This window comes from Musa acuminata, chromosome BXJ2-1, assembly GCF_036884655.1.
Source record: "Musa acuminata AAA Group cultivar baxijiao chromosome BXJ2-1, Cavendish_Baxijiao_AAA, whole genome shotgun sequence".
Classification (NCBI taxonomy): Eukaryota; Viridiplantae; Streptophyta; class Magnoliopsida; order Zingiberales; family Musaceae; genus Musa; species Musa acuminata.
In genome coordinates this window covers 2,711,142-2,725,235 of record NC_088338.1, presented here as the reverse complement: position 1 = coordinate 2,725,235, position 14,094 = coordinate 2,711,142, and the positions used below count along the sequence as shown (strand labels likewise).

The 14,094-nt window shown below is 38.1% G+C and overlaps 1 protein-coding gene across 1 annotated transcript; it reads right to left on the bottom strand.

Annotated features, from left to right (window-relative positions):
* Positions 1-1,097: 1,097 nt before the first annotated feature.
* LOC135598423 (uncharacterized) lies at positions 1,098-12,738 on the bottom strand. The gene is made up of 8 exons (XM_065092179.1): positions 12,610-12,738; positions 7,484-9,715; positions 7,270-7,391; positions 4,653-6,812; positions 4,487-4,535; positions 4,157-4,404; positions 3,831-3,938; positions 1,098-1,427 (listed from the first exon to the last, which is right to left on the bottom strand). Exons 2-8 carry the CDS (start codon positions 9,707-9,709, stop codon positions 1,199-1,201), a joined length of 5,142 nt encoding a protein of 1,713 aa, XP_064948251.1. The 5' UTR covers positions 9,710-9,715; positions 12,610-12,738; the 3' UTR covers positions 1,098-1,198.
* Positions 12,739-14,094: the final 1,356 nt, after the last annotated feature.

The following is a 14,094-nucleotide window of genomic DNA, read 5'->3' as shown; positions in this document are numbered from 1 at the left end:
ACTTTTGTCTCATCTCTTATTGTCATTTTTTCTCATTTACAACAGTCACTCATAGTCTTCAACGATGTTATCATCTATTACCATTGAAAATATAATTAAGATATTAAAATTATTTTTTCATCATTTTCATGCTTTTGTCAGTAAAATTGAAGATGTTAGAATAAATAAAACTAGATATTTTATTTTTATAATTATAATTTTTTTAATATAATTTTTTTAAATCTAAAAATCAGAGGCTAAAGAGATCTAACTATAATAAGGCAATATGTTATTAGCCCTATTGTGACCTTCTTATGTCAGTTCCAATGGCTTTTGATACAGGAGAGATCAATGCAAAAGCTAACTGTATAAGTCTGCACCAACCGGATTACGATATCTTTTAATCGGATTTGAAACCAGTACGAATAGAAATCGACTCTTTTTAGTCAAATTAAGATACTGATCGGATTTAAAATATGTTCAGTTAAAGAAGTAGGAACCCAACTCAGTTGGATTTGAGAACATAGGTTGCTAATTAGGCTCAAGGCAGAATTGCTTGATTCAGTCTACAATAGCGGAGCCCCACTCATTGCCATTAAGAGTTACCACCAAGGCAGAGTTGCTTGATTCAGTCTACAAATTGTTGCACAACATAAATTTTGAGCGAACATACATACACTTCATTTAAAATGCTCATCATTCCATTCAAGTACATTGTCTGTCCTAACCACTAGGAACTTAGTATGAGAAATTACAGGCTCAACTGAGGCTTTACCTGCCAAGGCCAGTAGTGATGATGTTGTTGGTGGGTAAAAGAAGCTTATTACTCGAGTTAAAACATATGTAACCATGCTAATAATACTCTCCATTTGTTAGAAAAAAAATGATGCAAGCGCCTAACCTTCTAGATCTTAATTGATATACAAAGGCCTATATACTTCAGATTGAAAGAAAGGAACCACCACCAAGGGTGCTCATTTCAAAGATCAGCACCCCGTGAGGTTGTTGTCTTACAATTGACAGAATAGCCCCCTCTGATTCATGTTCAAGTATGTTTCTTATCATGAAAGATGTATTCTCTCTCTCTCTCTCTCCCTCTCTCTCTCTCTCTCTCTATCTTTTCTTTTTGTTTTTTTTTTTAGGGGGGGGCATTGAATAACATCAAGGTTGATGGTGATCATAGGCATTTTAAAAGGAAAAAAATCAATCGATAAATGATCTAGAGTGAGAGACAGAGAACCCCCTCAGGAAAATTTCCAGTAGCTGGGAGTGCGGTTATGTATCGCTGCGGAAAGAGTTTGCGATGGGCTGTTTGAGAAGTGGAAGAAACCTCAGTGCCATCTGCACGAGTCCGACCATGAAACTTGCCTAACTGATTGACGATGGAGAAATTCTCCAGTTCCTGGCACTCCAGTCGTACATCTAATATCGAGGCCCTCTTCTCCAACCTGAAATATATAAATCAAATGAAAATAGAAAGATCAAGTACATGATATGGCTAGGAAATATTTTACTATTAAGATAGCTTCCAAGGGAATAATAAAACCAAAAGGGCAATCTGACCAATCCAAGTTTTTCCATATTAAATGGAGAAAATGCAGAGGAAATATTTAAATGCAATACCAAAATTCTAAGCTACATGACCTAATACGCAGGGGAAAGCATTTAGCAGAGTTGTGACAAATAGATACAATAAAAACAACCATTCTAACAGCTGAAGACAATCATTAAGTTTCATTAAGCATTTCATAAGGACATTCAATTGTGCAGTGTCAAGCATACAACTCTCCTGTTTCTCACTAAAACCTCACCTTTGGGCAAAGAATTTTCAGACCCAAAAAGACTAACAAAGAATAGTGTCTCCTCTTCCAAGAATCTGGAAGTTGAAAAATAAAGGGTTCCCAAATTTGCAATGTTCATAATATTTGATGACCAGTCTCTCAAAATGAATAATAGAGTAAATGAAAAATATACATTGATTATCATGACTAAAATATTTTCCCAATTTGCCTCCTTGGACCTTCTTGCCATGCTGGGCCACAAACTACTATTGACTATAACAGTTATAACTGAGACAAACCACTATTGACATTAGCGGTTTATGTGTGGAAAACAACTAGTGGTAATAGCAGTTCCTGATTGAGGCTATAGTTGGCTTTCTTATAATCAGATGTAGAAAGTTAATGAGATAACTGCTAATGATGGTGACTGTTCCATACCTAAGGAAACTGTGAGCCCCCATGGCAGTTATCCCATTGGTATAAAACCAACCTATCCCATCAAGTTATTTTTCTTAAAATGCGAGTACTAGCCATTAAAGGCTCATTCAGGCAAGGGTTCTGCAATTGTCACTGCTGACGTGGAATGGCTACCCAAAAGGATATCTGAACTTCTACACAGACCAATAATCCATCTAAACTACATAAGGAACAACATTTGCAGCACCTAGAGTTGAGGAAGAAGCCTGCTCATCTTAAATTTATGTGACATAAGGAACAACATTTGCAGCACCTAGAGTTGAGGAAGAAGCCTTGCTCATCTTAAATTTATGTGCCTAGGAAAATTCTCTTCGTCTACTGTGCTGGTATTTTGACTTCTTCATTATGTGTCCACCGTCTCGAATTTGAATCTAGATATGTGTCAGCCTGTTTTAATAATGAACATTCACTTTATATTCTCAAATTCGGCTACATCAAGTTTCTTTCAGATCATACATGTGACATCCAAAAGAATATCAAACTTCAAGATTCTGTGATCAGCTTATAGCAGAAACAACTAGCACCGCTGGTGGCAATTGGTGAGTAGCCTGCGATAGCTCCTATTGAAGTTAGCTGTTGCACAGAAAAGAATCACTAATGACAGCAGCAGTCTTTTCCTAATAAACTGCTAGAGTAGTACACAGAAAAGTTCATTGATCCTTGTTACATCTCCACACAAAAGCCTCACTAATGAACTGCTATCTGTAGAATATCTTCAATGATAAATGCCATGTAGATATTAAAGACAATTTAAATAATGTAGAATACTGCTCATGGAAGAAACTTGTAGCAAAATGCCCATCCGAGGGAAGCTATATGACTAGTGCTACTGGGAGATCCTAGTAACTGCACTAGCATACTGGAAATCTTAAGTCATTATTTCTTAAGAGGAAAGTTGGCTAATGGTGATATAGGCAGGCCAAGCAATTCTCCAAAATAAACAGATCGCCTTGTGGTTGTGGATGAAAAAATAACTAATTTTGCTGAGATTAATAATGGGTTCTAAGTTTAATTGATTTGTTAATTAGACCCTCAAGACAATTATATATCCAACCTCCCTAAGTTTTATGTTCTTTAACTTTCAAGTTTTGATCTCAGCAGATACTATCTTCCAACCAAATGTATTTGTGTAGCCATCTGTAACTAGCTTACAGTGCGAAGAAAAAAGGACACCAAGGAAGCCAGTTGTAAAAATATTTGTCTGAGGCTAGTGTGGAAATTATTTTTTTTTTAAAAGGCTGATTCAGGGAAAAAATTCACAGAAATGTACACCTGCTTTCAATGGTAATTTTTATCCGGATATATGGAAATATAAAAGAGTTAAAACCTTTAAACAGCCATGGCCCCCAATAGTACCTTTAAACAAAGTCATGCATCTGAATGTGTCGAGTGCTAGGATGGTAATAAATTCAAAAAGGATCACAAGCATGTAATAAATATATATATTGTGACCTCAACAATCGACACATCCCTGTTGAATATCACATCGTTAGCACTTCGTGCAGAGTGAAATCAAACAATAAAGAATGAGTCAAACAAGGGTAAAGGCAAAAGAAAGATCCTCCACGAAAAATAACCAAATACTGCTCATACCTTGAGAATTCAGATTCAAGTTTCTTAGATCTACCAACAAAATCTTCCATGAGTTTTGAAAAAGTATCATCCTCCACCTCCTTGGAAATCTTAAGCTCTCCAGAAATCCTATAGTGTTAAGGTGGAAAAGATATTTGATTTAGAGGATAGTATTGAAGATTTTATTGTAAGAAACAATTTAATTGTAGGGAACAGTATGCACCCGCATGATATTTCCCACCCGTAAAAGGCAGAAAAGTAGCATCCTCTACTTAAAAGCTAAAGAGAAAAAATCTGATATTTAATGAAACATAATTTTCTTGAAGAAATTCATGGGCAATCCTTACATATTTTCCTTTCCCAACAGCACATGCAAATTGCTTTCTGAGGAAGAGATTAGGTTGCATGCGTCAGAAAGTGCCGATTTGGCAACAGAGAATATCACACTTTCATAAGCAGAAGTTGCATCTCCTTTAAACAGCACAGCTGGTGCTGCTGGAATAAGTTGATGCATCAGCTGAGTTGTCAGGATTAGCCTTCGTCGTGACTGGGGCGCCAATGGGCCATCCTCCATAATTTCAGATTCATCATCCACCTATTAATAGAAAAATAAGGCTAGTTACATTCATCATTAAGTTCTGAAATTCATACCAGGCAAATTGGGCAAATGAACAAACCTTCTCAACCAATCTATTTGAAGTATGAGCCCAGTCCAACTCTGCCATACTGAAAAAAAATAAAAAAACAAGTTTATCAGACCAATCCATACAGAAATTGTGTTTTCAAAATAACAAAATAACAATGGAACCACTAAGTGAGCAAAAGTCCATTAAGAACGACAACCTGATGCTCAGCAACCTTTGTGGTTCTGTGACTATCTTATGCCATGACAGATCTGTAGTGGTTTTCCGCTTCTTTAATCTTACATTTATATCATGATCCATGGTGACATCAGGAGGCAGCACGGAGGGAGATGATTCACTGAGAGCCATCTTGGTGGCTAATGTACCTTGCCCATAGCTATCAAAGTGGCTGCTGTCAAATCTTTGTTCCACTACATGGGAATTATCCATCCTTGCAGGAATTTTCTGAAAAAAATTTTGCTGAATAGCAGCTTTTTCACTTCTCTGGGCATCAAAAACAGCCATCACCGAGCCCTTTTGGCAGGTTTCAGGATGATCAAACCAGGAAGGAGCCATTTGAGGACTAATCTGGGTGCGCTCACTAACTCCCATTATATTCATCATGGAACTTGCACTGACAGGACAAGTGTGAGTTTGGACATCATGCCATCCAGTTGTTGATGGGCTTGGAATTCTTTCTTCACTGTCATTTGAAGCAAAGCTCAGCATTTTGGGATCTGGCGGAATTGAAATCTGAGAAGTTGCACCAGCTTTGCCATCTGTAGGTGTTCTGGAGACTGTACTCTGCCAAAGATCAAACCTCTTATCTGCATTGAGTTTCACCTGAGAAGCATTAGAACCAACTGCTTTTGATACCTTTCCTGTCATCTTATTTACATCAGAATCGGAAGCCTTCATGGATTGTACTTGATAAAGTAGTGAATAGTTTTGTTGAACATCTGAAGGCTGTGACGTGCATCCAGATATACCAATATCACAGCTAGAAGAGATATTGCTTGTTAAGGGAGCACGTAATACTGAAGAGCTAAGAGCTGGAGCCTGTCCATTTGTTGCCTTGTTAATATCCTGCTGATGCAGATGGACCAAAGATGAAATCGGCACACTAGGGCCTCCATCTAAGGGTGGTCTTAAAACTGCTTTTTCTCCATGGAATGCACCTGTTGACTTATAAGCATCACCCGTTTTTTCAGTGTATATCAGATTCAAGGATTTGACCTGAACTGGATTACCTTCATCTCGTGACTTAGCAGAACTCGTACCAACATCAGGAGTTGCACTTCCTTCCTTGTGTACTTGATCACCTGGCTTTGGCATGCCCTGAAAACTTGTATCTCTAGCATTGTTTATTATGGACTGAAGTATGTTTGGAGTGAGATTCTGAGGACTGATACCAGCTTGATGTTGTTGAGCTGATACATTTGCCCAGACATTGTGCAACATCTTTGAGAAGGCAACTTGCTGAGACATACCAGATATGGAAGATTGTGAAGCTGACTTTGTTTGCATAACAGGTAACTGTTGGCCAGAACTTGAAATTTTAGAGCAGCCTGCAAATAGCGACTTTTTATGATCTGTCCCTCCAGAAGAAATTTGTGAACCAACAGGTACATGAGTTTCAGCAAATGAAGCAACACCTGAAGTTGGAAATCTACTAGCAGGAGGCAATGATGTTTGAATAGATTGGCCGGGTACAACACCATCATGAGAGTCACATGGTTGCGTCACAAGTGAAGCATTTTTAACAAATGCACTTATGTTAGTTTGGTTGCCAAAAGAAACCTTGACAGATTGATCCAATTCTTCATGAGCAATTGTGTCAGAGATGTTTTGTTGCTGCCCTTGCTGCTGTTGCCGCACTAGGTGATCTTTTGCACTAGAACCGTGTTGTTGAAGCTGATGATGGTGTTCCTGTAGCTGATTTACAGCTAAAGTAGATTCAGAAGCAGCTGGTGATGAGAAAATAAAATGCCTACTTGCTTCTGGGTGTTCCTTTTGTCTCTGTCCAGATAAGCTGGACATCTTATCCCAATTTTCTCTTCTAGATGATTCATCAAGGGGTGGAACAGGTCGAACAGAAGACAGAGAATTAGAGCATGGCTGATCCTGATATCCTGCCTCTTTGTCCAATTGCCTATTGTTAATATTATTAATGTCCGTCTTAGAGATTGGTGCATAGTTTGGTAGTGGTTGAGATGGTGGAGACAATTGCAATCCAAAACCTCTCAAGTTAGAACACCGTTCCAACTGAAGATGAGTAACAGAAATATCAGCAGCAGCTTGTGCAGGTAGATCAGTTGCATTTATATAATTCCCGTTCCTTGACTGATCAAACTTCTGAAAAAGCTCAAGCATATTATAGCTGCAACAAATTATATAGATTCAAGCATTAGAAGTATCCAAATGCATATGCTCAACAACGGCAAAAAGAGAAATCTTTTTGGCCATCAAGCATGGTAATAGCAAGATGGCTATCTTAATAGAGTTGGTAACTACCATACAATGGCATAGAGAAAAAAATTTAACCAAGTTGGGTAAAATGGCATGCAGAGAAGTTTGGAAATTCAAACTTGAGGTTCAACACTAGGTTTGCTGATTGATCCATCAAAAGGTAATTTAAGGGATAGGTAACTGATCTTTTGTTAGTCCTAAATGTCATACAAGAAATGTTTAAGTCATAGAAGAAAGCACGGGCAGTCCCTACCAGCTGTCCCAGCACTACATGGTAAAGCATATGAAGTGCCATGGCACGCAATTCCTTACAGAGAAAACTCATGATAAAGCTATGGAGCTAAATAGATAACCAAACTAAGATGTACCTTGCTTGAGAATTCGTTTCAGTCTGGGAACATTGAGCAGTTGACTCACCAAAAGAACTGTGAGAGGCACAAACAGGCATAGTATTTCTAGACTGCAGTTCCTCGGATCCCACTGCAGTCCTCTGCAGAATAAAGAAGTTTCCACATGAAGCATCTAAAGACAGATTAATGAGTAGGCATAAAATCAAATGATTCCAAGAATAACTATATTTACCTTGGACACAATTGCAGGACTGTTCATAACAATGTTACCAGCAAATTGTGTCTTCCCAACAAACTTTTGCTCCCCACTACTTGATCCCTGGAAAAATGAGTTGGGCAGGCCCTTTAAGCTTAATGGGTTATCGGATGGGAGAGAAGGGTCCACAGTCCTCAAACTTCCCAATGAATTCTGTAACATTTTAGACTCTACAATATGTTGGCCAGACTGAATTGAGGACTTTTGGCCTCCAATCACAAAAGGATATTGGTCATTAGCAGTCGACAAAGACTTCTCTTTTGCTGTATTTCCAACATAACCTTCACCTACAACCACTCTTCCATTGTCCCTTACATTCTCATGGTTCTCACCCAATCTTTTCACGGACATACTTAAGGATGATTGCCAAGTTTGTGGTCTTTTGCTTGGTCGATTCTGGTTTTTTTCAACATCCTGAACACCTTCGGCACTCACACATGTGTTAAGGGCAAAGTGTCTCTCTAAATCAGTTTGCTGAGTATTAATTACCTGCTGTTGCACATCCTGATTCAATCTTAAGTTGTTAGGTTCCCTACCAGAATGAAAATTGCCAGCTAAGGAATTTTCAGCTTGCCTCTTGGGACTTCTGATGAAGGATTTGACTGGTTGCAATTCAGAATTTGGATTCGCATGATTATCACTAGTCTTGCACAAATTGCCATCAGTTTCATGATAATTTGAAGTGATGTCTTCTCTAAATGCTACTGGATAATTTGTGTTCCAGCCATTTAGTCTACTAACTGACTGAATAGAAATATTAGACAAGGGCAGGTTTTGTTGGTTACCCCAACCACACCCTATCTCCTGTGAAATAAACCGTACATCCTCAAACCTCTTATCATTCTGTTCAATGGCCTGCCCAGCCCACACTCCACTAGTTGAAGGCTTTTGAGCTTGAAGACAACCTTCTGCTACATGAGATTGACTCTGATTCTGATGGAACTCAGTGTTACTGGCTCCTCTAGAGGATGATAACAAAGATGCATTGGGTGCCTCAGTCAAAACCTTATTGTTCTCTTCATGAGCAGACTTAAAAGGATGCCGATCACTAGGGGCAGTGGAGTAGGTTGGGGTTGCATTAGCATCACTAAACAAAGGAAAAGATGATGCAATCTCAAGATTTCTATCATCCCAAGCAGGTGGCCGCTTGCCGTTGTCACTCGTCGTGATATGAGGCTTTACCGTCAGTTGCTCTGATTTTTGAACACTCAAGCCAGCCCACTCTTCCTGGAGCCCCTTGTCACTACCAGAAGCTTGTACAGCTTCTTGCATAAGAGCACTCCAGCTCCCACTATGGATTGAAGGAAATACACCATAATTATCATTCTCTGGTGAATGCCCATGCATATCTTCACCCATGCCAGATATAAGACACCCACCAAATGAAAATCCAGAGTTGTTGTCATCAGTGCCAAACAAGAGCTCGCGTTCTATAGGATCGAGACTTGCAACACTGCCAGAAGTTCCTACTTGTGACATTGTCTTTTCCTGTAGGTTACCAGATGAATCATCTTGTTCTTGCCTACCATAATGTTCCTGAAACTGAACATTATGTTGCAGACTGTTCATTTGTACATCATGACCTAAAACTTGTCCAGGTGAATTTTCATAGAAATGTTTTCCTTGAAACTTCTGTGAAGTAGCCGAAGAATTATCCTGTAAGCAACCTTGTGCAGCTAATCGCCGATCAGTTTGAAAAGTTCTAGATGAATATGATGCCTTTTCTACCTTGGTTGCATCTGCTCTATTTATCAAATCAAGGCAATTATTAGATGTTCCCATGAAGAGAGAGTATTGATTTACAGAGCTGGTGACAGGAACAGGAATGCCATGAAGAGTCTGATTAATCTGTTCTGAGTTGAATCCCCTAGCTCGCATAGCTTCACCTTGATCATTCAATGCAAACCCATTTGCAAGATTGTGCATGGAAGCAGAGCACCGGGACTGCAATGAGTTGTTGTTGTCAGCAGTAAACATTTGAGAGTTACTAGGTAAATTGGGCATGCCTCCAACAAAATTATTTGGCCACATGTAGTTATATGCACCATTGGCATGTATTTCATTTAATGTTGAAGGTGACTGATTTCCTGTTGCAGATTTTGGCATAGAAGACAACTGGCTAAAAGGACTTGTCTGTCGTGCTCCATGATCTAGTTGCTGAAGTTGTTGCTGTCTCTGAAGCTCTTGGAGCTGCTTGTACATCAATTGCTGTTGCCACAACTGCATAATGTTCACACCAAGTATTTTCGTGGACAAGGAAGCATCGCTCAAGGAAGATAATTCATAATAAACAGAGATTAACTACCAAAAGAAGTCCAATATTAACAGAAATCCAACAACTTCTTGCTTCTGAAAAATCTGTATGCGCAGACAGTCCTTTTGAATATTTTAATAGCCAGTGAGAATACACAAAATGAATGTTTGTTTCAAAACAACTCCAAGCAAAGCTTATAAGATAATTGAGCTTAATGTCAAATTGCAATTTTGAGGATGAACATCCACTTTCTTTTCTCAGATCTCTAGACAAAAATCCTAGAAACAAACCATATCGAGCATGAGAATCAAACTTCCTAATGAGTAAACAACTTATATTGTTATCAGGCACCATGTCAACTTCCTTTTCCATTGATTTCCATGATTTCCTATAAGAATATAAAAATATATCGAATTAGTGTTAGATCAAAATTTTAACAGTAATTTGAAAATAGATGGCTGTCTTCCTGTCTAAATTCTTTTCTGGGGCTGTTAAAATGTGTCCTTTGGAAGGCAGATTCAAGATAAGAACCAACAGATATGCACCTAACAATCGAGCACTGGAAACTCTTCTGAATTGAGATTTACAAAATTGTAAGTAGACATTTAACTACCCCGGCATATTCTACATTAATGGACAACTTCCAACTTCTTGTGACAACTATAGTGTGAGTGTGCCTCCTCAAGGAGATTCTGAAGCTTACCAGAATCTCCACTTGTGGCATAAAATCCAGTTTGCACTCACCTAGATTTATAACATAATCTCTCTAATATTCTGTAGACACAATCTCCTCAGAAATGGAAAGAAATTTCCACATATCATGATGAATTTACTTGTATAAAAGTAAACACTTTGTAAAATAAACTGATACATATAGAAGCATGACTCAGGAAACAAAAGGACCAACATATAATAATAAGCTACAAAAAAATGCCAAACAGTAAGCCAAAATGCATGCCACTCTTATAATATATCTGGTTATGCACTTAAATCAAGTTAAATTGGTAAATGATAAGAACTAAAGTCATGTTCTTTCTTGTGATCATAATCAATGAACAAAGAATATAATTTATTTTATTCCATCCAAATAGAATCATGATTGCCAACCATTTTGGGGAAGGAAAACATATAGCTTCCTAACAGACTAATTAAAGCATCTTTGATCACTCTTCTGACCAAAAGTATTCTTTTAAGAATTTTTATTTTGCTTGTTGCTGCCTCCCAAATTATAAAACATCCAGAGAAGTAATTAACTATGCATTAACAGTTCATTCAAAGATGAAAAGTTAGTTTCAACTGCCAGTTCTTTTGGTTCACGATTGAAAGGTGTACATTACTCACATCTGTTCTTAACTCCCTTGTTTCTGTGGACAAAACTCCCTGTAGAGGTGGATTCACATCCTACCATACTGGAAATAAATGAACTTAGATTTCCACTTGGCATTGACCTAATCATACTGAGCAAGATGTATCTTTCACCATATCTCAAACTGGAAAACAGTAACTCAGATAACACTAGCAATAAAAAGAAACAAAAGTGGTTGATGGATTAAATGCAGCAATCACATATAACTGTTGCACCAGCATAGGTGCATGATCACAAGAGAGTTCCTTCAGGAGAAGAAAACATGCTTCATGGATGTATTTAACCTGGTATCACACAGAAAATACCCCAAGAAAACTACAAGAAATCTAAGAAAGTAACAAATTCTGAGGCCTCAAAGAGAATGCCTGGGAGGATGGAAAGCAGATCAAAATTCTACAAGATATTATGGAACCTTTTAGACAGGAAAGGGGGAGGGAAGCTGGGATTTGAGGCCTTGATGAAGGAAGCTTTCATCTTATAGTATGTGAAAAACAAACCAAGAAATCTTACAGTATACACACTTCTCAATTCTCAGGCAACTTAAATATTGAGTTTCTGGAGTACTTCAGGTGCCCCAACCCTTGAATCAAGGATTTATTCTCTGAAATCTATACTGATTTCAAATGACCTAGGTAATGTGTCCCAACTTCATCCATGAACAAAAGAACAAAAAAAGAAGATAGCAAATAAGTAAACATAGAACACGCATTAAACTATGGAACTAAGAAAGGCATGACAGAGAAAGATAGAGACAAAGAAGCAGCAGATGATATGAGTTGTATGTTTAAAAGAGTACATTTGAAGAAAAATCACAGAGCTTCTATATTATCCTCATCCAAAGCATCAATTATCTTGAAGATGTTTCTGGTTCTAAAAATTAATTTATCCATAGCCATTCCGTAGTAGGCACACCTATAGTTGCACATATCCAATAAGATGACCTCCATTCATCCCCTAACGAAAAATACCTTTATCAGCAATAGGCTGTGCTCAAATAACAGCTTAGCTACATCTTTAGAGAAAACAAGGGAAAAAAGGCAAGTCAAGCCCCCAATTTCAAATCTCCATTTCAGAAATTACACCCAAGTTTGCGCTCAAATGAGCACAAACATGCTCTTAATCATCAGTTCTCAGGCAAAATAGTCCAAGATAAAGTTAAAGAGAACAAAGACCTAAATCGTACTAAATCTGGAATCCTAACGATGACTCGAAGGCCTCTGACTCAACCCAAAAAACACCATAAGATGCAGACAACCAGAAAAGTATGGAACTGCTACTCCGTAGCCACCGAACTCCCCGCGCCCCAAACCCAGTCCCGACACCTAGTAAGACGAGACCCACCAAATCTAGGAGCTCTCCGCGACATGCCTCTTCGAATCGGCAAGTAGCCCACACAATTCCGGGCCTCGACCGGTAAATCAAGAACCAACCAGCCCAGCAAAACACAGAAGACAAAGGAGAAGAAGAGAATCCAGAACCTACCACAGCGCAGGGCACCGGATCGACGAACGGATGGGTCCGGGAGGGGTAGAAAACCAACCAGTGGGCGCAAAACTCGGGGATCTCTCCCGGGCGCTTCGGCTCAGCGAATTGACGCAGGTCGCGGACGGAAATGGTAATGGACTCGATCGTCCCGGAAATGGAGTTAGGGTTCCTCCGCGCTCAGAATCGGTGCTTAGGGTTAGGGTTCTGCGAGAAATGAGGGCACGATCACCCTAATGGATCTCTCTCTCTCTCTCTCTCTCTCTCGTTCTGTCTACGAGAAAAGGGGGTTTTTTTGGGGGAAAAGATAAAGTGAGAGAGAAAGAGGCGTGTGTTACGAAAACTTCGACGACGGGTCAGGGGAAGGAAGCACCTCGCTCGGAACCGAAGCAGTGCTTTGGATGACGCTCCGGAACCGAGCCGGAGACGGGCCTTTTTTCGTTTAAACGTGTTATACTATAGCAGTCGATTACGACCGATCTCATCCGTTCGTTTCCCAGTTCTTCACTGTGTGCGGATCTGAAGCGTCCGATGGGCATCTTCATCAAGAAATTGGCGGGAAATGGGGGCCGGGGTTTTGACTCCCACGTATTTGGCGCATCAGATCACACCTTAGGATACGAGACAAAATCAAAGTAGTGTAGATTGGAGGAAAAAAAATGTAGAATGTCAATCTCTTTTCAGAGAAAATGACCAAAAAGAAATGAGATTTTTTTGTTTGAGAACCATAAAGTTTTAAAAACTATAAAATATGTTTATTAGAGATCCTTAAAAAATTTATCAAACATGTTTATACTTTCAAATTGAATTTTTCCGCTACAATTATCAATCACCATATTGTTTTGTATAATATTGTTTATAAATTTCTTGTTGAATTCCTTTTAAATCATGTTAGAAATATTATTCTATCATTAATAAAAAATAGTTTACTTTTAATCTTAGATAAATAGATAACACGCGTATATAATTTAATATTTAGTTGAATCTTGAGAATGCATATGATAAATTCTCTTGGTTACTACTCTTGTTAAAATTATATTTTGAAGTTCCAAGTTTTTGAGTTAGATTAAGATTTATATTACTTTTTTTTATTTTCTTGTAGCGTTTATAATGATTTATCCTCTAAATGGTTTAACACCGTAAGCGAATTCATTAAGATAGCCTTCTCTTCCCTTAATGTATTATTATTTTTATTATAATTCATCCTATAATATATTTAAACTTATATGTTGGGACAAGATAATTAGTCAGTCCTAAATATTTTGAAGGTATTAATCTTTTAAGGCCTTTTCACTATTAAAAACAAATATTGTATGCTAAATTTTTTTTTAACTACTCAAGAAAGATAAAAACATCTTCTAAATGCTAAATATGATGTTCATCATCCCTGCTGCTTTTAATCTAGAAAAAGGCTTATGCCTTAGAAATGTTTAGAATACTTGTGAGATTGAGAGAATATATTGATAGATAATATTTATTTTTAAT